At 53.4% G+C, this 22769-nt stretch overlaps 1 protein-coding gene across 1 annotated transcript; it reads right to left on the reverse strand.

Moving 5' to 3' along the window:
* Window positions 1-2553: 2553 nt before the first annotated feature.
* Window positions 2554-20079, reverse strand: ABCF3 (ATP binding cassette subfamily F member 3). The gene is made up of 21 exons (XM_065410283.1): window positions 19994-20079; window positions 17838-17985; window positions 17436-17515; window positions 16930-16982; window positions 14853-14950; window positions 14605-14727; window positions 13992-14258; window positions 13597-13677; window positions 12840-12899; window positions 12170-12226; window positions 11850-11872; window positions 10647-10702; window positions 10204-10404; window positions 9753-9829; window positions 9146-9190; window positions 8460-8592; window positions 8014-8102; window positions 7418-7509; window positions 6477-6609; window positions 5868-5955; window positions 2554-3815 (listed from the first exon to the last, which is right to left on the reverse strand). The coding sequence occupies exons 1-21, from the start codon at window positions 20064-20066 to the stop codon at window positions 3657-3659; spliced, it is 2136 nt and encodes a 711-aa protein (XP_065266355.1). The 5' UTR covers window positions 20067-20079; the 3' UTR covers window positions 2554-3656.
* Between the last annotated feature and the right edge of the window lie 2690 nt (window positions 20080-22769).

Raw genomic sequence — 22769 nt, forward strand, 5'->3', positions numbered from 1 at the left:
GCTCCTCTCCGACGCTGGAGCCCCGCCCGGCCGCTCCGGGGGGCGGGGGCGGAACCACCTGGTGGCGGGGAAGGGGGAGGAGGGGCCTGGAGCCGGCACAGGGCGGGGAGGCGCCCCGGCCCCTCGGCACTTGGACTCGCCCGTCAGCTGAGCTGCAGACCCGCGGCCCGGGCGGGCCCTCCCGCGTGTTCCCGTCCCCAGCCCCTAGGGCAGCGCCCGCCCCTCGCGGCCCCCCCGAGAACCTGGCGGGGGATCCGGCTCCGGAGCCCGGGCGGCGGAGGGAGGGAGCTCAGGCCTCTCCTGCTGCCCCGGTGCCCCCGGCTCGGGCTCATTGCAGCTGGCAAGGGGCCCTCCCGCCAGCCGGCCGCACAAGGGAAAGTGGAGGAGGGGCTGCTGGGGGCCCAGCCCCTCTCCCTCCTAGCTCCCCCTCCGCTGGGAACCGAGCGCACACGCGACCCCGGCCCGGGAACCCCCTTCCCCCATGGCAGGATGGGACTTCACCCTTGCAATTGAGGTTTTGCCCAGAAAACCTTTTAGACTGCTGTGCAACCGTCCCCCCAAAATACCTACTCGGAGACCGATTTAAATCCTTGTTAAAGCCAACAAAGTCTGGAGTTAGCAGAAAATGCCTTAACTGCCTAAAGAGCTGCTGGGGGAACTACCCCCCCCCCCAATTTTCTAACATACAGGTAGGGAGCAGGAGAGCAGTAAAATCCCCCAGAAAAGGATGAGAGCAGCAGAGCTGGGCTGTATTTTCAACAGGGCTGCGCGCTTACCAAGGGGATCACAAACAGGATAGAACTTAGGTGGGCCACATGTGGCAGGAATCCGAGTACAAGGCTGGGGGTAGAGTCATTCAATAGTTATAGAGCCCACCACAGGGCTGTATGCAGGATTTTTTTTGTTATTTTTAAGGGAGTTTATTTATTTATTTTAAAGCAGGTGTCTCCTGTCTTTACCACAGCATGGAACATACCGCCCAAGGCAGCCACTGCAAACATACCATTGCAACAGCACAGGAGACAACATTTCCAAAATGCTAATCAAGTAATTAAAAACTAGCCCCCCAAAGTAAACAAATGTTAAAATTAAGAGAAGACTAAGTGATTCCCCCACCCACTTCCAGGATAAAGATGCCAGCCATGAGGAGTCTCACTCCAGCAGATCTGATGTCCCTAAAGAAAAAGGGAGAGCACAGTACTGTGAGTCCAAGGCCAACCACCCAAACAGCTAGAGCTGTTAAGGCAATCCAGTAGCAGGGGTGACTGCTTGCTGGAGAAGGCGCTAGGTACAAGTGTGGACTGATAGTGAAGCCCTATTTTTGAGCACTAAGGCAGGGAAAGCTCAAACTGCACAGGGGTCTGAGCTCATCCATGAAGGGCAAGCTGGGTCCTAGTTGAGACTGAAGATTTCATAGCATGTTTATCCCCAGCCGTGTCAAGCACCTGAAGAAGGCATGTGGGAGTGGTCAGGCTGCTATCAAAACCCCCTGACTATAGAGAACGGCTCCCCTCCCACCTGCTGCTTCCTTTCTAGAGCACGGTGCTTTGATGGAAATTCTCCCAGTGAGCCTCAGGAAGCTAGGTTCATCCTAACATCACTAGCATCAAGTCCCAGCACTCTTGGGCAGCTCAAGCTGTTACCGTAACATTTTACCCTTCTCAGCACTAGCTGTCCCAGCAGGCTGAAAAAGGCCTGTTAGTTTCCCCAGGGCTACGTCTCTTCACTGTATGGCCACTACCCTGGCAGATGCAGACCATACATTTGCTACTGATGGTGCTGCAAGGACAGTTTGAAGGTGCCACATACTCTTGCCATAAAAAATAAATAAAGAAAGAAAACGCTGGAATGTCAAAGCAAGTGTGTGCCAAGAACAATTTCACAAGCAACCTGGACGGCAGGGACATGACAAAGGATACCCAACCCCTGCTTTGGCATGTTCTGGAAGAAGAGCCACAGCTCCTTAGCTAACCATGGTCCAGGAGGAACTGATGGAGGGTTCCATGGGCAGCAGTCCTGCTCCAAGGGTGACAGATGACTGCCAGCAAAGGGGGGGGGGGGGGGGAGGTTACCATTGCCATAAAAGCTTTCAGAGCTTGGGGAGGGAGTAGTGCCTGCCTCATGCTAGGGAGCAGAGGCCAAGCAACGAGACTCCTTACAGATGGTAACTTTAGAAAAAGTTCTCCCCGCCTAGTTCATCTGGCCACACACAAGCTACAGCATCCTCAGCATCACCCCACCACCCATTCCTATGCCTGTTTGTAACACCCCACCCTTCTAATAGTAGTAGCCAAAGAAGTCTTTGCTCATGATATGCTCCTGGTACTATGGGCTTTGCTCAGAAGAGGGAGGGCTGGATCTTTTCCCTCCCCCTCATTCAGTCCTTTAGCAAGAACTGAATAATCAAATTCCCCTTTCATAGCACGGTTCCTGACTGGAGGCAGAGATTGTGCAGGAACTGTAACCAGCCCCTCTTGCCCAAATTCACTAGCAGTAGAAAGGACGGTAAAGAAACACACTGGAAACCAGCACGTGGAATCCACTAGGGAAATAAGAGTTCCAAGGCCATCAAGTTCTGGTTTTATTTACACTGCAACCACTGGGCTGAGGAACAGGGAGTTTCACTCCGTGCTCAATAACTTACCTTGCAATGTACAGTATTTGATCATTGAAAAAGAAATGAAACATAGGGTGGCAGCTGGGACGGACCTAGCCTAGTCCTGCATGGAGAGGCCTTTAACTAGGAGAAGGGTGCAGGGGTTCGTGCAGTAGTTAAGTTTGGCAGAAGCTTGTGTGCAGGCAAGATCGTGTCCCTGTCTGAATCACAGTGGCCCACTACTCTGCCAAACAGCACAAGCCCTTGGCTCTTACTGACTGCAGCTTAGGGAAAACAACAGCAAACCCTGTCAAGGATTTCCAAGGGACCTTAGCAAGAAGCAGGGCCCTTTCAGCAGCAGCATAAGCTCCCCCACTCCTTAGCAGGACGGGGACAGGAGCATAGGGTCAGGCCAGGAAGAAAGAAGTGTGTTCCTAAGAGGGTTTGACTAGTGTTTGGCAGGTAAAAATGACTGAAAAAGCCAGGAGGCGGCAGCTCCTCTCCGCAGAGAGGTTGAGAGGCCTTTCCCAGCACCTCACATGGTTTAAGTTAAAATTGGGGGGGGGGGTAGGAGAGGGAACTCCATCCCGCTTCTCAGCAGAGCAGAAGAGTAGCTCAAGGTGCAACAGGTAACAGCACTCAAGCCCAGCGTTCCCTGCGCACTCAGAGCACCAATCCTCCACTAGCCGCAGAGACTGGCTGAGCTAGGCAGCACTGGGCAGGTGGCAGAGGAGAGGACGTGCTCAGAGCAGACAGTACCCATTCTGCACCCCTCCCCTCGCTCCGCAGCTTTAGACTCCCCCTCCCCCCATCACTTTGCTGTCCATTCACCCCTGCCCAGCAGAGGCCTGGTGCAGCTCTAGAGACAGGAGAGAGGGCCCATTCCACACCCCACAGTTCTGGGGGGAGGGTAAGACAGACGGCAGAGCAGATGGCACAGCTGACAGTCCATGGGGTGCAAGTGGTGTCCCCGCTGCTCCGCTGGGCACCTTTCAGATGGATATTGCGGCCGCTGCACTTCCCCACTCCAGCCAGCTCACACACCGTTTGGGTGCCTCCTTTATAAAAAGCCCTCCTTCCGGAACTGCTCCTGCAGGATGTCCCTGTACTCATCGAAGCCGCCCTCAATGCGTGTCACAGTAGCGTTCTCACACACCCACAGCTCCTTGCACAGCAGGCGAATGAAGCACTCGTCGTGGGACACCAGGATCACACCGCCCTGAGATTGAGGTGCAAAGAGAAAGTGCTTTACACCAGAGGGGCAGGAAACAGCCCAGCTCTAAATAGCGACTTGAATACTATGGGGAAGGGCAGTGTGTCTTGTTAAGTCTGCTGACCCCATGGCTTAGAGGCCAAGAGATTCAAAGGGCTGCTGATACCACAGGGGTGGCCTGAGTAGCTCTTGGAGATGCAGACCACGGTCCGGGCACAGAAAACAGCGTCATAAAAATGTAAGGCCAGAAGGGACCTCAAGAAGTCATCAAGTACGGCCCTGCACTGAAGCAGGACCAAGTAAACCGAGGTCACTCCTGACAGGTGTTTTCCAACCTGCCCAAAAAACTTCCACAATCTCCTTGGGAAGCCAATTCCAGAGGTTAACTACCCTTAAAGTTAGAAAGTATTTTTTACTATCTAACCTAAATCTCCCTTGCTGCAGATTAAGCCCACTGCTTCTTGTCCAGCCTCCAGTTGACATGGAGAACAACTGATCACCAACCTCTTTATAGCAGCCCTGAACCTATTTAAAGACTGGCAGGTCCCCCCTCAGCCTTCTTTTCTTTAGACTAAACAGGCCAAGTGTTTTAACCTTTCCTCAGAGGGTCAGATTTTCTAAACCCTTTATGGTTTGACGCTCTCCTCTGGACTTTCTCCAATTTGTCCATTTCTCTCCTAAAGCGGTGCCCAGAGCTGGACACTACTTCAGCTGAGGCTCACCAACACTGAGCGGAACAGTTACCTCCTGTGTCTTACATATGCCATTCCTGCTCATACCGCCCAGAATGCTATTAGCATTTTCATAACTGCATCACATTGGAAGTCAACAATTTGTGACCGACTATAACCCCCTGATTCTTGTCAGCAGTATGACAACCACTTAGCCAGTTATACCCCATTTTGTAGTTGTGAATTTCATTTTTCTTTCCTAACAAGTGAAGTATTTTGCATTTATCTTTACTTTGAATTTCACCTTGTTGATTTCAGACCAATTCTCCAGTTTGTCAAGGTCATTTTGAATTCTAATCCTGTCCTCTAGAGTGCTCACAACCCCTCCCAGCTTGGTGTCATCTGCAAATGTTATAAGCATGTCCTCCATTGACTTAGTTTCCAGACCCAAGAGTGACCTCTGTGGGCCCCACTGGATACATCCTCCCACTTTATATCAATCCAATAGCTAGGCTGCACTGCATACTGGAACCTCTGGTCTCCATCTATTGCAGAATGGGCCCACTGGGAACTCCTACTTTACATGGTACAAGTAGGCAGGAGGGACAAAGGGGGGTAATGGGGAACTAAAGCTACTTCCAGCCTGGCTCGGGACCCTCACCTTTCCTCCTGGGAGATCTGGGGCCAAGGCTGGCAGGGAAAAATGCACAGTCTGGAGAGGGGTTGTGTGTGTAGTGAGAAGGGACTTGACTCTGGCTTTTCACTTCACTCCTTGGCCTACAGCTAGAGTTTGCCACTGGCCACCCAGACTCATGGCGAGACTCAGCCACTGCCCTCAGCTTTGCCTGACCAAGCTGTAGCTTCTCTTTGGAAGTAGGAGGATTTTGAGTTAACCTGTCAAGTTATTACTGTAAACAAGAGATTGTGACGGGCCCATCTCATGCTGGCAAACAGGAGTTCATCCCCATGAAGACATCACAAAATATGGCACAAGCGGCATCTTTGCCTAGTACTGGAACAGTACAATGTGCTGAAGGCCAGGCTGAAGTGAAGTGTGCTGGTAGAGCAGGGGGATACCCTGACCTAGAAGAGGGGGTGCTGCGGGTCCAGATATCTCTCAGAGTTGGGGGAAGGGCCGCTCTCTGGCTGGCTCTTACCGGTCAGCCACTTTCCTGGGCACTAAAAGAACCACCATATTTTTCAAGGGAAGTCTGAAACAAGCCAAGTGACAGGAAGCACAGAGACATGGTGGAAATGCACCATGTTCTCCACTGGCCAGGATAATTGGGGCCACTTTAACTACTCTTAGTGGCTGCCACTGGGCTGGGATGCTGCAGCACCACAAGTCAAGAGGCTGCAGGGAGCATCAGACCCAGGAGAGCCTTACCCGGAATTTATTCAACGCTTTCGCCAGGGCCTCAATGGTCTCCATGTCCAGGTGGTTTGTCGGCTCATCCAGGATATAGAAGTTGGGACTGGAAGGAGAGGAAAGAATCAGCAACTCAGCATCCCACTGGAAGAGGCCCGTGCAGAGCCTGCAGTGCAGTCACCTTCTGGTATTACCGTCAAGAACAACGGGCCCCCTGTTAGCGGGGCTTGAGCAAGGTCTCACGCTGGACGGGGGAGCCCAGTGTATTGGTCATGCCGCTCAGAACGTGATAGACGGGCTCTACATGGCAGTGTCTTCTGTCAAGGCTCAGGTCCCCAAGTATCTGCTCTGCCCAGTGTGGGCTACAGGGACCCCTATGTCCCAAGAATGGGACTGTGGACTGAGCCCAAAAGGGTAATGACAAGAGCAAGCTGCATGCCTGTCTCCATGCATAGCTCCCTCAGGGTGACCATGCTTCCCCAGAAAGCCCCAGGGCATTGGGTCTCCTACTCAGCCAGAGCCAGTAAAAGACTCTCAGCATCTCGGCTTCCTCCCTAAAACAAACAGGACCTAGAGACAGAGCCGTGTCACTAACAGCAGCAGGAGCAACATATGGGAGAGGATTACCAGGGCATGGTCATCTGGGCAAATGCCACTCGGCTCTTCTGACCTCCTGATAGGCTGGCGACAGGGCGGACGGCCAGCTCCCCGGAGACTCCGTAGCTTCCCAGCTGGTGACGGTACTCCTCCTCTGTCTTCCCTGAAACAGAACACAGGGAGAATGTCACAACCCAGCCCTGGCCTGCGGGCATTAGCTCCCAAGATACTAACTCAGAGCTTCCAGTCAGCCAGGCAAGCTGGACCTAGGTTCTGCACCAAGCCCCCCGGAATCTGCAGTGCTTAAGTGCAGGAAGAGGGAAATGCAGCAGCAGAATGGAGGAAATTCACAGAGGCTTCAATATGAACCTGAGTGACACAATCAGGACAGGGGCTCCAGGGTACTGGCTGAGATGAAATTCAAGTGACAATGTCCCTAAATTCAGTGCTGCACATTTGTATATAAGGTAAAGCTACATCAGAGAGGAGAAAGCTGGAGGTTTTGGCAGCTGGGAGAGGAGCAATTGGGGCTTTTGCTGCTAAAATGATCAGCAGCTAAACAATCTGCAATGCTGATGCACAACTCTGAAACCTAATGACAACAATCACTTCCCATGGCTCATTTCAGGCTGTCTGCAGCGTCAGACATCCCTGCAGCACTCACACTGTGACACTACCCGAACTTTTCAAGCCAGATATCAGAGAGCCTGCAGCTCCCGTGAGGTGGGGAAATATTAGACGAGGAAAGAGGATGACCCCAGAGCACTGCGAGAGGTGGTTGGTTCTCTAGGCAGGAGCTCCTATCTGCATCCAGGGGAGGCCTCCCCAGTGCATCAATGCTGCTCCTTGCTTGGCAGAAGGTGCCAGTTCTACTTGGCCCAGGAGGCAAGACATCAAATGTAGGTCTCACCTGGCACCACCAAGCGCTCAGAATGGCCCAGAGTCAATGTCCATGGAAGTCTGATGCTCACCTGGGAACCTCTTGGCCAATAACTCTACAGCACTGATGTTTAAGTCCAGCTGGTCCACATGGTGCTGACTGAAGTAGCCAATTTTCAGGTTCCTGCCAAGCCAGAGAAGAGAAGCCATTATAGGCAGCGCTACCCAGAGCTCCTCTGGCCCCACCCACTTGCTGCCAAGAGCGAGACAGAGGCGTCAGGAAGGGAAGGTGTGCGCAAGTGTGGTGTCTGTGGCGGGGGGGGAGGGGGGGAGCACGGGAGTGGGGGTTGCCTTCCCCAGGGATTGGGGATCTGGCTGCTCCATGACAGCTTAGAGCTCTTGGCCATTGGTAACTGGGGAAACATGTTAATGCAGGTTGCCCCAAGCCACCGGAGATGTCGGGAGGTGGCCCCAGGGCAGAAGGAGCAGCCTTTCCGGGGACCCACCCATAGTGCTTTTGGGGAAGTGGCTGATAATCCATGCTCCCTCCAGCACTCTGCAAATGGGGGGCAATTTCCCACAATCCCCTCTGCCTTTGCAAATCCAGAGACCTCTTGGCCCTTACTCCACGATCCCCCCCAACCCCTCCCCATGTGCTAAAGCCAGGCAATAGCAACGCAAGATGTACCTGTGTGCGTGTCTAATCCCTCTAACAGGTGCCAGGTCTCCCATCAGGATCTTTAACATGGTTGACTTGCCAGCTCCATTCTCCCCGACCTGGGCAAAGAAGCAATTGATGAGAGACTAGGTCCCACAGGGACCGCACTGGGGCCCCAAGACTGGACTGGATTTTGGGGGTGGAAGGTATAATTGACCGTCCCCCATTACCACTGTCCAGGGACCTCCTCCACACCAAGGGGGGCTAGCCACAGGACAGCAGATACTGCAGCAATGCAAAGAGCTCCACAGCCCCAGCTGGCCACAAAAGGATTACTTGCCACACTCCAGCTGTGATCCCCTTGTACGACATCTGCCTCAACTGCCCAAATCCTACTTCTAGGGCCTGCCAGGTCTCTCCTGAAGCATCCCCTTGAGGCCCCATCCCAGCTAGAAGACCAGGTCCCCAGTACGTACCACACAGATCCGGGACTCCAGGTCAGCTGAGACAGAGAGGCCACGGAAGATGCAGTGACTTGGGTTGTAGCTGAAATCCACTTCATCCAGCTGCAGGATTGGGGGAGAGAATTTCTCAAAGCCATCAGGGAACCTGTAAGGGGGTGGGGGTGGGGGAAGAGGAAAGCCCAGGGAGGTGAATACAACAGGCAAGGGGAGAGGTAGCCGGGGGAAGCACAATACCTGAAGTGGAGAAATACCCTGCCTCGCATGGTGTGTGGGTGAGGGCAGGAAAGGACGCTGCTTCGCTTACTCCACACTTGCCAACCTCCACCTTCTGGGATAGGGAAGGCGTTCAACACAGAACCCCACCTGCCTGCCGTGTGCACCCATCACGGCTGTATCTGGCCCACCCAACCCATCTTCCCTGGACCTGGATCCGTGCCCCCACCATGAGAATGATGCAAGCAAACCAAGGAAACAGTAGGATGTATGTGCATGCCTGGGCCTGATACCAGGGAAGGCAGAGAGGAGGGCAACCTGGGGAGATGGCACCAGCTTCTGCAGCCTTGATAAGGCCATGTTTTACAGAGCACACTCCCAGTAACAGGACCTGGGAGGCAGGAAGCTGTGGGTCTGAGGTTGCTAGTCACCAGTACAGGGAACCGAGCTACCAGTTCCTCATGATGGGCTCTGTGGTCACTTACTTCATCATCACTTCAGACTCTTTGTCCACAGGTTTCAGCTCCGGCCTAGGAGAAGGAGAAACTTGTCACTCTGAGCGGAGATATTGCTGTGCCAAGACAGTGCCTCCTCCCCACATGCCATGCAATTCCCTGGTCTGGGGTGGAGTGGGGGGGACTTCTGCCCCAGGGCAGGGGGCCGGGAGTATGTCAGTGACACCCCCAGCCACATACTGTACAACCATCCAGCCCCATAGTCTCACCCCAGGTGGCCTCAGAGACAGGATGGGAAGCAAAGAGGAGATGAACCCTTGGGGAACAGACCATGTAGGTCAGGTGACCCCCTCCAAAAGAGCAGGCCCTATGTCTGGTCAGCCAGAGATCGGCCGTTTCTGGGTCCAGAGGCATTCCCAGCCCCCAGAGCCAGCCCTGTAAGCCTAGAGAAACTCCACGGTGTTTCAGGCCCACGTGGAACCATCAACACCTTCTACTTACTCAAATAGGATTAGGTGCTTTACCACCTAGCCAAGTGGCATAGTTTAACTGCATGTCACGGTCTCCCCCCGCTGTGCCAGTGGTGCAGTCCAAACACATGCCACTGCTTCCCCTCCTCCCAGGCCCAAACACTCACAGCTTCTCCAGCAGCTTGAGTTTGCTCTGCACTTGGGATGCCCGGTTTGCATTATAGCGAAATCGATCAATGAAGACCTAGGAGAGAACAGAATATCAGAGTCCCCTGGCCCCAGGTGGTACCAGCCACTAACCTCTGCCCGCTGCTAAGGCCCCACCTCAGAGCTTGTCCTCCTACAGCGGGAGCTGAGCTGTGGGCCAGATCCCCCTCTAAAGCCAGAGCAACATGGAGGACAGCCCGAGAACAGTCTATGGCTGTCAGTATGAAGGAGGACTAGAAATGTTCCCCCTAGGAGCCCCTCCATTGCCCCCCACTGGCAACCGCCAGAGCCATGCTGCACACAAATGAGTTCTGTAAACTGGCTCCTCTGTTGGAGGAAGTCCCAGAATGGTACAATGATGCTCTTCTCACAGGATGTGATCACATCCATGCCACGCCACCACCTCTGTACCTGGATATGTTCCCGGTACTGCTGCTGGGCCTCATACTCCCGCTGCTGGTTCTTCAGCCGCTCCTCCTTGATCTTCATGAAGTTCTCAAAGTTGCCCCGGTACGTCTCGAGACGCTGCGAGTGCAGGTGGATGATGTCAGTGGCCACCGCATTCAGGAAGTTCCGGTCATGGGACACCACTAGGATGGTTGACTGCCAGGTCTAGAGGAGATAGTAGCAGGGAGGCCTGAGCCAAGGCATTAATTGACCCCAGGGGAGCTTCACCCAACCAACGGGGAACTCCAGCCTGTGCCACAGGGGCCCATATCCCATGGCTACTGCCTATCAAACCATTAGGGAGTAATGGGAGTAATCTCCACTCCAATGGTGCATCACCAAAGAACCAGTGATCTTAGACAGCAGCCTGCCACAGGTCACATGACCCTTTTGCCATCCTCACCTACCTGCAGATAGTTCTCCAGCCACAGAATGGCCCTCACATCCAACATGTTAGTAGGCTCTGAAAGGGAACAGAAAAGGGACAGGGATCAGGGGATTCAGCCCTCACAAAGGATGGCAAACAGCAAGCTGATAAGAGCATGCAAAGCTACTACTTGCTCCAGAACTAGGACCATTGGAAAGGGGACTGTTACAGCAGTGCCCAGAGAATCATGGGAACAATGTACTGGGCACTGCATACACCCACAGGGTGAGAGTCGGACAAGATGCAACAAACAGGGAAAATCTGGTGGCTCCCAACTTGCACGGTTGGCAGGTTTCAAGTCATCTTTGGTAATAAACACAAATACTAACACCTTCAGAGCCCTTGAACAAGCCAACATCTGCCCCAGAGTGGAGGGGCTTTCCCCTGTGACTCAGGCTGGAACCAGGAGACAGACGAGAAGGACTCCTATGTGCACAGAGTGCTATAGGAGCAGTGCCCACGGTGAGCACTGTACGGGGCTAGGGGGTGCTGCGCTGCAGGGTGTGATGTAGAGGACTCAGCAGTGGGCACTCTCCCCTCTAAGCCATTGCTGACCCCCACGCCCTGGCACACTGCAAGGGGCCACAGTGCCAGCATATACATGAAGTGTGTAACTGAGGCCCAGAACGTTGGGAGTTAACCCGTGTCCTGGCCAAACCAACTTGGGGAGCTGCATTCTGCCTCATTTCTCCTGGGGAAGGGATCCAACTGTTCCACCCTGGTGGCTTTGCTAATTGCTGGGAACCTGGTTCCACTCCTGAGACTGGGGAAGGGATCATTCCAGGGAGAATGCTGCAGCCAAGTCTAGGTACTAAGTGACCCATTTGTGTTAAGTGATCTGCCTTCAGGGCACCATCATCCGGCCAGAGCTCTGGCCATCTCCCACACAGAGATCACCAGGCCAGCCAAGATCAATGGCCAGGGAGGAAGAGGGGACAGGATAAGCTATTTGACTTCCTTAGATGTCTGGACTCCTCTGGTGAGCCAGTACACAGGGGTCTCACTGCGCCACATGCAGCAAGGCATCTCCACAGCCCTGGCAGCACCAGGTGAACAGCTGCACATTCACTCGGGATATGAGGCCAAAAAGCCATACCAGGTCTCCCATTCCCAGCAAGGGCATTCAGAGCGTCCCACAAGGCCACAGCTCAGAGATGAGAAGGGATTCATGGCATTCACTTACCATCAAGCAGAAGAAGATCTGGTCTGAGAGAGAGTGGGGGGAAGGAGGAGGGAGAGAACAGTTAATACCAGGTTTAAATATGAGTAGATCTACTGTAAGATGGTTTTAATTCAATTATTTGTTACGCTGCCAGGAGAGGCTGGGACCAGAGTAGCTGGGGGCTCCCCCCACAGCCAGTACTGCCCTGCTCCCTTGCTGGCAGAGTGAGTGTGAGCTAACCCCAAGGTAGCTCCTGGGCTCTGCCATCACGGAGTCTAGCCTACTTTAACAGAGATGAACTGAGTGTAATAAGATCAAATATGGACCATGCTGAGACCTACCTGGCAAAAAGGGCCCTGGCTAAGGCCAACCTCATTCTCCAGCCCCCGGAGAACTCTCTGAGTAGAGAAAAAGCCACATAGAGGAGGCATCAGCACTCAATACAGAACCACCCTGACTTAGCTCATCCACAAGAAGTCCTCACCCACAAGTCACCCTGTTCTCTCACCCCATGACCCCTCCACAGCAGAGATGCCAGGGCTCACCACCACCTGGGGAAGGAGGTGCCCTTTAAACTCTGCTGTCATCCCAGAGAGAGCTTGTCACTGCAGCAGGGGTGAGATGCAGCAGGCCCTGGCTCAGAAGTTACAAGGGGTAGCAAAACCTCGCCATGATGTGCCAGCTGCTGAACTTGAGAGCAGCATCACATGATGCTGGGTTGCTCTGGGCCCTGCCACATTTGCAGCAGCCTGATTCAGGAGGGAAACAGCCAAGTCCTCCCAAAGAGCATACCAGCTGCTGTTACAGCCGCTCCAGGCCACCCGCACAGCAACAGCAAAGGGGACGCCAGTGACCCACAGAGCACCTGGCAGTGCCCAATGTTCAGTCTAATGTCTCTAGCCTAGCAAGAGAGAAGCAGTGGGTCGGGCAGCCCAGGCCCCTCCATGCCTAGGGCAGGGAGGAATCTACCCAAGCACTGACACCTTGATGCACGGACCAGGGGAGACTTACTTGGTTGTCTGTTGCTGCATCTTTGCACTGAAGCCTAGCCCAGCAAGAATGACAGACGCCCTGTGGGGAAGAGGAGAGACAGGCCCCTGAAATGCACTCGACAGCTACGTGTAACTGCCTGAGCACAGGGCTCAGAATCCAAGACAAGTGCTGCAATGGAGACTGCTGCGGTATCGAAAGGATGCTGCAAGATTTTGGGCCCAGCAGAAACCCATCTCCTGCCCAACAGCAGCAGCCACGCTGGGAATCCCAGCTTCCCAACAGGGCACAGGATGGTTTTGACATGACGTTCTGGGGTTTGAAATCAGACACTGACTCCAGAGCACTGGCCCAGAGCCAAAGAAGTCCAGCCCTGCCTCTCAGACCAGCATAACATTCAGTTTCTATTACTTACAACAGACATGGAAACATCTCCCAGCCGGTCACCTTCTGGGAAATCCCAGAGGAGCACCATTAATCTAGTCACTAGAGGGTAAGAAAGCCTGACTTTCCCAAAAAATCTCTGGGGAGCTCCCAGCTCCTCCAGTCACAACCTCTCCCAGCTGTAGAGAATGAGGCAGGAGCAGTGGCTACAAGAACCTCTAGCCCATTTGTTAGATTCCATGGCCAGGTAAGGACATCCCACTGATAGGAGTCCATGCCTTGAATCCTGGAGTCCATGTCCACCAGTCTAAATACCCATCAGCCAACACCCCAGGCTGGCTGCAGATAGCTAAGGGCAGACCCCATGCCGGCTCAGAAAGGGGACTCATCTTACCTGGCTGGCGCCTTGTCTGCCTCGATCTCTTCCAGCTTGGCGTAGATTTCCGACAGTCTGTCACCTTCTGTACCTTGTCCCCTGGAAGGAGACACAAGGGCAGCATAGGGAATTCTTTTATGGTCAGGGTTTAAAAATCGGCTCTCTCAGGTTGTGTGCACCTAGGCTGGGGGAGAAGGCAAGCAGGGAGGCTCATCTAAGCAGAACTCAAGCTCCTGGGGCATGCACGCCATTCCTACTGGAGCTTTAATCTGAACAAGACCGGCCCCAGGGAGGAGAGATGAAAGCCACTAGCCGACCCTAGGGCTCAATTTCAGTGCTAGCACGTGGCAGGAGAAAGCACAGGTCTCTCAGGGACACTAGGCTCCGGCATGGTCTACACGTCAGAGTCTCACTTGCCAGCGTTGATCCTGGCTGTCAGCTCCCTCTCCTCCTGCAGCAGGCTCTCGCGGGTGGTGTCGCACTCCAACACGCTCTGCAGAGCCGGCGTCTCATCCCCTGCCACCTCCTGCTCCACATGGAGGATGCTGATGTGCGAGGGGATGCGCAGACTGCGGCTGGCCATCATCTTCAGCAGAGTGGTCTTGCCCAGCCCATTCCTGCCCACCAAGCCGTAGCGCCGGCCAAATGCCAGGTTCAGGTCTGCACCCGTTAGCAGGACACTACGGCAAGAGAACAGACCGATATCTAGTCAGCCTGACAGTTCACCTGCAAGGAGACAGCAGCACCCAGCAGCAGCACTTTCATTGGATGGTAGGTTCTGCTGGGAACTTCATGAAAACTGCTGCCCAAAGCCAGAGGGAGGACAAGCCCCCCCACAGTGGCACTCAATCCTGACCTGTTGCATCTTCCCCACCTCTCGCTATTCCAGTCCAGGCTGCCCCGCAATCCTATCCCACCTCCTCACCTATTCTAGGGTTCCCCCACACACATTGCTGCCACTGTATGTCAATCTTCCCCCTCCTCTCCCAGCCTCCCCCGGGTCCTTCCCACCCCACAGGGACTCACCGCTCACCGAAGGACACGTCGAAGTTCTCAATGCGCACATCGTATGACTTGTTCTTGCCCGATGACTCCATGCGAGTCTCCTTCTTGCTGGATGCCTGGCTAGCAGATGCCTCCTCCAGGACCCTGCAACCAGACATGAAAGAAAGTAGAGCTTCAGTGTGGGGAAGCCCCAGAGCATATCAGGCTCCCCAGAGAGCCACACTCATCAGTGCGATCAGAGCCTGCCCTCCAGCCACATGCACACTCACAGTAGGCCAGCAGGGTTCAGGGAATCCCGCTCTGTCCTCTTGGTCTGCTTGGCCTTCAGTTTGGCTTCTGCCTTCTCCAGCTTCTTGGCATTCACCATCTGGGACACAAGGAAGGGCATTCAGAAAAGAGCAAGAATGACCATCAGGGGCCTGGAACAATTGACTAGAGTAAGGGGGAAGAACCTAGTTCGGAGGGAAAAATCCCTGATGGGTGGAAATTTCGAGGAGGACGGGTCAATTGTTTAGGTGGGACACGAGGATGTGACTAAGAGGGTGCAGATGGCACTAACAGGCATTTCAGGGTCACAGCTCCAGCTGGGAGCTGTTTGGACAAATCCGTGGAGAATCAATTACCTGGGGGGAATAATCTTGCCCTGGAGTGGTGGACAAACTTGATGGGATCTAACCATTTGCTCTTCCCCCAGGTCTCATTTTTATGATTCTAGGAACCTGAGAGTCTCCCAGTTTCTTCTGCCAATTCACGGTCTCTAACACTCCCCCCCCACCCCAAGACAGCCCACCCTCCCCACCACTCACTCTGCCCCATTAACCATTCCACTTAGCCAGTAAGATGGGCCTTTGGCAGTCAGATACTAACTCCAGCTACATGGTTAGTAAGTCTGGCTGGGGTTCCAATATTTAATAAATTCATAGATTTTAAGGCCAGAATGGACCACTGTGATCATCCAGTCTGACCTCCTGTATATCACAGGTCAGGGGACCTCCCTTAATTTATTTCCTCCTTCCAGTCAAACAGCTGTGGTTGTACTAGTACATATTTTCTAGAAAAGTTATTTCTAATCTGAAGATGTCTAGTTACAACTTCCAGCCTTTGGATCTTGTTATATCTATGTCTGCTAAATTTAAGAGCCTTTTATCATCCAATTTCTGTTCCCCATATATGTACTTCTAAGCTGTGATCAAGTCACCGCCTCTTTGTTAAGCTAAATAGATTGAGCTCCTTGAGTCTAAGGCAGGTTTCCCAATCCTTTAATCAGTCTCATGGCTCTTCTCTGAGCCTTCTCCAATTTATCAACATCCTTCTTGAATTAATTGACATCAGAAACGGACAGCATTCCAGTACTCGTTGCACCAGTGCCAAATAAAGAGGTAATATCACCTTCCTGCTTGAAGGTCTTCTTTATACGGCCAAGGATCACATTAGGCCTTTTGCCCATAGCATCACACTGGGAGTTCACGTTCAGCTGATTATCCACCATGACCTCCAAGTCCCCCACCCTCCCGAGTCACTTCTTCTCAAGACAGAGTCTTGTATCCTGTAAGTATGGCCTATACTCTTTGTTCCTAAATGTAGAACTTTACATTTGGCTGTACTGAAACACAATTGCACCCAGCACACCGAGTGATCCTCTTCCTTATTTACTATTCCCCGCTCCCAAGCTTTGTCTCATCTACAGATTTTTATCATTAACGATTTTATTTTTTCTTCCAGGTCATTGACAAAAATATTAAATAGCTTAGAACTGATCCCTGTGGGACCTCACTAGAAACACACACACCCAATGATGATTCCCCATTTACAATTACATTTTGAGACCTATCAGTTAGCCAGTTTTTAATCCATGCACTGTTAATTTTAAACTGTTCTAGTTTTTTAAATCAAAATATGCGGTACCAAGTCATACCCCTTGGAGAAGTCTAAGTATATTACATCAACACTGATATTACCTTTATCAGCCAAACTTGTTATCTAATCAAAAAATGATATCAAGTTAGTTTGACAGGATCTGTTTTCCATAAAGCCATGTTGATTGGTATTATTACCCTCTTCTAATTCTATCAGCTGTTCCACTAATCTATCCAGGATCAATGTCAGGCTCCCAGGCCTACAATTACCTAGGTAATTCTGTTTACCAGATCAAGACCAAGCAGCCCCACACATAAAAGTGAAGGTGTGAACAGAGAGAAAGCAAGGTCAACATCTAGAGAGAAAGCCTCACTCCCCAGCCTATTGTGTGGATATATGTGTAAGAAAGCAAGGCCCTCTCAGCATCTCGAGCAATGCAGCGGGCAGGCTGGTAACAGCATGAGCAGGACGTATCCCTTTCTTACTTACTGAGTTCTGGTCTCTCTTTAGCAACAGCGTCGGCAACAGGTCGACGCCAGAATCTGCAATCAACAAGAAAGGCACAGTAACACTCAGCCCTTCTCTCTCTCCAGCACCTTCTGCCGAGGCAAGCTCAGTGCTTAATATAAATCTACCCAGCTCCCTGGCAGGAAAATTAATAACCTATTTTACAGATGGAGAGAGGTGAAATGACCTGCCCAAAAATCACACGGCTAGTGAGTAGCAGAGCTGAGAATAGAATTCAAGGCTTTATTCCTAGTTCTGTTCTTCCCATTAGAGCTCTCGGTCTCAAAGACCACAGGATGAGCTCCTCAACATTCCAAGGAGGGAGTCTCATTCCAATCCATAAACTCCAGGGTTTATAAACTTCCCACCACAACCATGCTTCTGTTGGAAGGAGCAGATCAGCTGGGAGACTGTCCAGTCAGATGAGCAGCTCAGGCACTTAAGGTCAATTCCCTAGGAGCAAGGGCTGCTCAGTGTTCGTTACTTACCATAGTTGTCTGTGATCTTGGAAAGCTGAATAGGTGCATCCAGCAGCACCTGGCTGCATCCCCGTGAGTTTTCCTCATCTCTGTAACATACAGGAGAGTCAGGGAGTAAAGGTGCCAAGATACCATCCTCTCCTGCAACGTTCCCATCTGCCACACACCTCCCCACATGAGTCTCAGATGCTGCCCAAAGTTATTCTCTGTCACTCCGTTTTACATCCTCATTCCATAAGTTCCAGATGCTGACACTTGTCAGCACAGCTCCAAAGTAAAATGCAGGCTCCAACACGTCACAAGACCCAGAGCCCACCTGATCTCTCACCGCCTTGGCCCCAGGCCTGTTTCCAGATCCTTACACTGAGGCCCAAGAGCCTCCCACCACGTCACTTGACAGAGAATACTTACAGGTGGAGGGTGTTGTACATCCTCTGGCAGATATCCCGGATGTCCTCATCATCTTTGGAGTCTCTGGACACTTCCTGCAAGAGCTCTCCCACCGCTTCAAACAGATCATCCACAGACTCAAAATCTGCACTGCCACTATGCAGGATCCCTGCAAGAGGAAAGAGACAAGCCACTGAGCAACAAGCCCCAAATAATCCCAACCCAAATAACAGCCAGCGTCACGGGCTCAGCACTTCATCATCCTAACAACTCCACTGAGCAATAAGGATCATTCTGGGCTTAAGGTAGTGGGCTGGGACTCTAGCGCCAATCGAAGAAACCAAATAAGAGAGCTGTGGGTTCAATTCCAGGCTCTGCCACAGCTGTCCCGTGTGACCATGCACAAGTCACTTGGCCCAGATCCTCAAAGGGATTTAGGCTCCTCACTGACATCAAAGCCAACTGGAATGAGGTGCCTTAGTGTCTCTGTGCCTCAGATCCCCATCACGGGATCAGACTCCCTCTCTCACAGGAATTGAGAATAATTTCATTAATATTTGAAAGGCTCTGACTAGGCTGCTGGGGGCTGTAGAAGCACATAGATAATCAGACTCCCCCACCTCAGACACCAGGGTTTGAAGCCTCCCCCACAAGCAGCAAGCCTTCTGATGAGGGGGGAGGGATATGATCAGTGGTTTGAGCATTGGCCTGCTAAACCCAGGGTTGCGAGTTCAATCCTTGAGGGGGCCATTTGGGGCAAAAATCTGTCTGGGGATTGGTCCTGTTTTGAGCAGGGGGTTGGACTAGATGACCTCTTGAGGTCCCTTCCCACCCTGATATTCTATGATTTCATTAATGATCTGGAGGATGGCGTGGACTGCACTCTCAGCAAGTTTGCAGATGACACTAAACTGGGAGGAGTGGTAGATACGCTGGAGGGTAGGGATCGGATACAGAGGGACCTAGACAAATTAGAGGATTGGGCCAAAAGAAACCTGATGAGGTTCAACAAGGACAAGTGCAGAGTCCTGCACTTAGGACAGAAAAATCCCATGCACAGCTACAGACTAGGGACCGAATGGCTAGGCAGCAGATCTGCAGAAAAGGACCTAGGGTATAGTGGACGAGAAGCTGGATATGAGTCAACAGTGTGCTCTTGTTGCCGAGAAGGCTAAGGGCATTTTGGGCAATATAAGTAGGAGCATTGCCAGCAGATCGAGGGACGTTTTCATTCCCCTCTATTCAACATTGGTGAGGCTTCATCTGGAGTACGGTGTCCAGTTTTGGGCCCCACGCTACAAGAAGGATGTAGAAAAATTGGAAAGAGTCCAGCGGAGGGCAACAAAAATGATTAGGGGGCTGGAGCACATGACTCATGAGGAGAGGCTGAGGGAACTGGGATTATTTAGTCTGCAGAAGAGAAGAATGAGGGGGGATTCGATAGCTGCTTTCAACTACCTGAAAGGGGGTTCCAAAGAGGAGGGAGCTTGTCTGTTCTCAGTGGTGGCAGATGACAGAACAAGGAGCAATGGTCTCAAGGTGCAGTGGGGGAGGTTTAGGTTGGATATTAGGAAACACTATTTCACTAGGAGGGTGGTGAAGCACTGGAATGGGTTACTTAGGGAGGTGGTGGAATCTCCATCCTTACAGGTTTTTAAGGCCCAGCTTGACAAAGCCCTGGCTGGGATGATTTAGTTGGGGATTGGTCCTGCTTTGAGCAGGGGGTTGGACTAGAACCTCCTGAGGTCCCTTCCAACCCTGATAGTCTATGATTCTATGAGCCGGGCCAGCCTGTGACTGAATCTCCGCGCGTGGGGAGCTGGCGCAAGGCGGCAGGAGAGCGCACGCGTCTCGCCGAGCGGGGCCGCTCCAGAGGCTCGGTTTCCGGGGAAGACACCCAGCGTCTCCCGGTGTCTCAGACCGGCCCTGGCAGGGCAGGCGGCGGAGCGGACCAGCCCGGCTCCCCCGCGCCAGGCAGAGCAGGAGCCTGCGGGCCCCACTCGGGGGCTGGGGACGCTCGAGATCAAGGGGAGGGCAGCGGCGCCCGCCTCACCTCAGAGCCGCGGGGCGGCGGCCGGGCGCCCCGGGAAGAAGCGGGAACCCCGCCGAGACACCGGGCAGGGCATCCCCGAGCCCCGCCGGGCCCCACCCCCTGGGGCCTCCCGCCGCCCCCTCACCGGTCACGTAGGCGAACACCTCCCCGTCGAGCTCGGGGAACTCGCTGCGCAAGATCTCGGCGCAGGAGGCCATCGCCGCGCAGCCCGCCCCCGGCACCGGACCGCAGGCCCCGGACCAGCCCACACCGGGCCACGCAGTCCTGGAAAAGGGGGAAGCGCGGGGCACGCCGGGAAAAGGTCCGCCGCGCGCGCGGGCTGCCGGGAAATCGAGTCCGGGACCAGCCACAGCGCAAGGGACGGCGGGATAGGGAGTCCCACGCATGCGCCTCTACCTGGGGCGCGCAGTCCTCGAAGTTCCCGCCAGGACAGGGAGGCGCATGCGCAGTGTGTGAACCGGGGTCGGGGGCGGGGCTCTAGAGCAGGGAGCAGAGCATAGAGGTCAAGGGGCGGGGCAACAACGTGGTTGCCCCAGTGATCAGAGGTTGGGCCCCGCCCCCCTGCTGATGGGGTGAGGGCTGCTGGGAACTGAGGGGTTCGGCCCAGCCCACCCCCGGTAGCCTGGGGGAACCAGCTGGCGGGGATCCCGACCCCCAGGGGTGCTGGGGACTTCGGGCCTCTCACTGCCCCCCATCAATGACTCTGCCCAGCTGGGGGGCCCCAGCACAGGGGTTCCCACATTTCTTTTTGCTGGGACCCCCCCTTTGGAAATATTTCAGGCTGTGGTGACCCCCCTGCCCAAAAAAAGTGACTATGGCCCCACCCCCATACCAGGCCACCCTTTCTGCTGCACTGCTGCTGCTGGCGGCAGCGCTGCCTTCAGAGCCAGGCGCCCAGCCAGCCGCCACTGCTCTCCGGCCCCCCAGCTCTGCAGGCAGCAGAGAAGCCAGGGTGGCAATTCCACAACCCTCCTACAATCGGGTCAGGAAGCCCAATTTGAGAAATGGTGCTCTAGGGGCTGCTATCGTCCCTCGATGCCCCTGCCCTGCACAGCACTGGGTCTCTGGCAGACATGCTGCCGGCCAGCAGTGATCTGCTGTGGTGCAGGTGAAGGAGTGGGGTCTGTGGGGAGCGCCCCAGCCTCTGATACCATACATCAGGCCCAGACACATGCTGTGGCCCCCACAACTCAGGGCCTGAGTTTATTTCACCCACAGGAGAACTGCACCGCTAGGAGCTGGCACCTGAACGGGTCAAAGGGGCCAGGGAAGGCAGGCAGAAAAATAACTGAAATAGGGGAGCCTGCGCCAGCCATCTCCCAAGAGGGACAGACTAATGTACCTTATTTCATTACGTGCTAAGCATTTCACAAACGTTTGTGAAATCAACAGGCAGGGAGGATGAGTTGAGGGGCAGTGTTTTGTATTGACTGAAGGGGACAGTATGGGGAGGCCAGAGAGGAGGATGACACGGTAATCAAGGACAGCGTAACAAAGGCCCGAACAAGAGATTTGGCTGCAGTAGGGAGCAGAAAAGGTGCCTCCCAAGATATTAACTAATGACAGGTTTCAGAGTAGCAGCCGTGCTAGTCTGTATCCGCAAAAAGAACAGGAGTACTTGTGGCACCTTAGAGACTAACACATTTATTTGAGCATAAGCTTTCGTGGGCTACAGCCCACTTCATCGGATCCAAACTAATGTTACTGAACTTATGTGACGACAGCAAAGTACTCCAAGGGTAACACAGGCATGCAGGCATCAAAGCAGCCACTCGAGACATCCCGAAACGTTGATGTACATAGAGGAGCTGTTTGTTTTCTGACCATAGGTGCTGGAACTAGGGGTACTGCCGCACCCCTTAGCTTGAAGTGGTTTCCATCATACACAGCATTTACCGTTTGGTTCAATGGCTCTCAGTACCCCCACTATACAAATTGCAGAGTGGTAGCCGTGTTAGTCTGGATTAGCAAAAACAATGAGGAGTCCTTGTGGCACCTTAGAGACTAACAAATTTATTTGGGCAAATAAATGTGTTAGTCTCTAAGGTGTCACAAGGACTCTTCATTGTTTTTACTATACAAATTGTTCCAGCACCTGGGTTTCTGACTCCCTGCAGCTAACGTCCTGACCTCCCTAAGGAAAACGGGGGCAGGTGGGAGCCTAAAGGCAAGGAGCCCAAATCGGGGCTAGACCTAGAGTTGCTTTTGTCTTCTAAGACAGCAATAAGTAGCAATAGCAGGTGCATTAGTGACAGGTTCCTGTTGCCGCTCCGGACGCATGGAGCATTCAAAAGGAAAGACGCTTTTAGTACCCAACAGGTTTGTATGTTTGTATGAAATGCCGCCTACTTGCCCTGTTAGAGGAAAAGGTTCGGGGGTTGGAGATGCAGGTAGAGACCCTGGTAGAGTTTAGAAGGGGGTTTGAACAGCTAATGGAGCAAAGGAGCAAGGGGTAACTGAAGGGGAATGCTCAGGGGTGCAGGTGGAAGCGGGGGCTATGGTCTGTGAGGGGGGAATGTCGGGGGGAGAACAAGAGCAGTGGAAGCATGTGACCGTGAGAAGCAGGCCAAGGAAAAGGAGGGCTAGTGAGGGGGAAATAGAACTCAGGAACAGGTTTGGGTGTTTGGCTAACGAGGAGGGGACGCAGCAGGTGGTAACTGATGGTGGGAGGCAGAGGAAGAAAAGAAGGGCAGCTAGTCCAATAGACAGGGGGGAGGAGTTGATGGAGACGGCATCAATACTCGGCCCCGGGAGGATACAGGATGGCAATAGGGGGACTATAAGGGAAAATGGAGACAGACAGGAGTTACGGCCGCACGGGACAGGGGATAGATTGGTAGATTGCGCTGCCCCTAGGCAAAGGCAGGTTTATGTGATTGGGGACTCCTTACTGAGGAGGT

Source organism: Emys orbicularis, chromosome 9 (assembly GCF_028017835.1).
Source record: "Emys orbicularis isolate rEmyOrb1 chromosome 9, rEmyOrb1.hap1, whole genome shotgun sequence".
Lineage (NCBI taxonomy): Eukaryota > Metazoa > Chordata > Testudines > Emydidae > Emys > Emys orbicularis.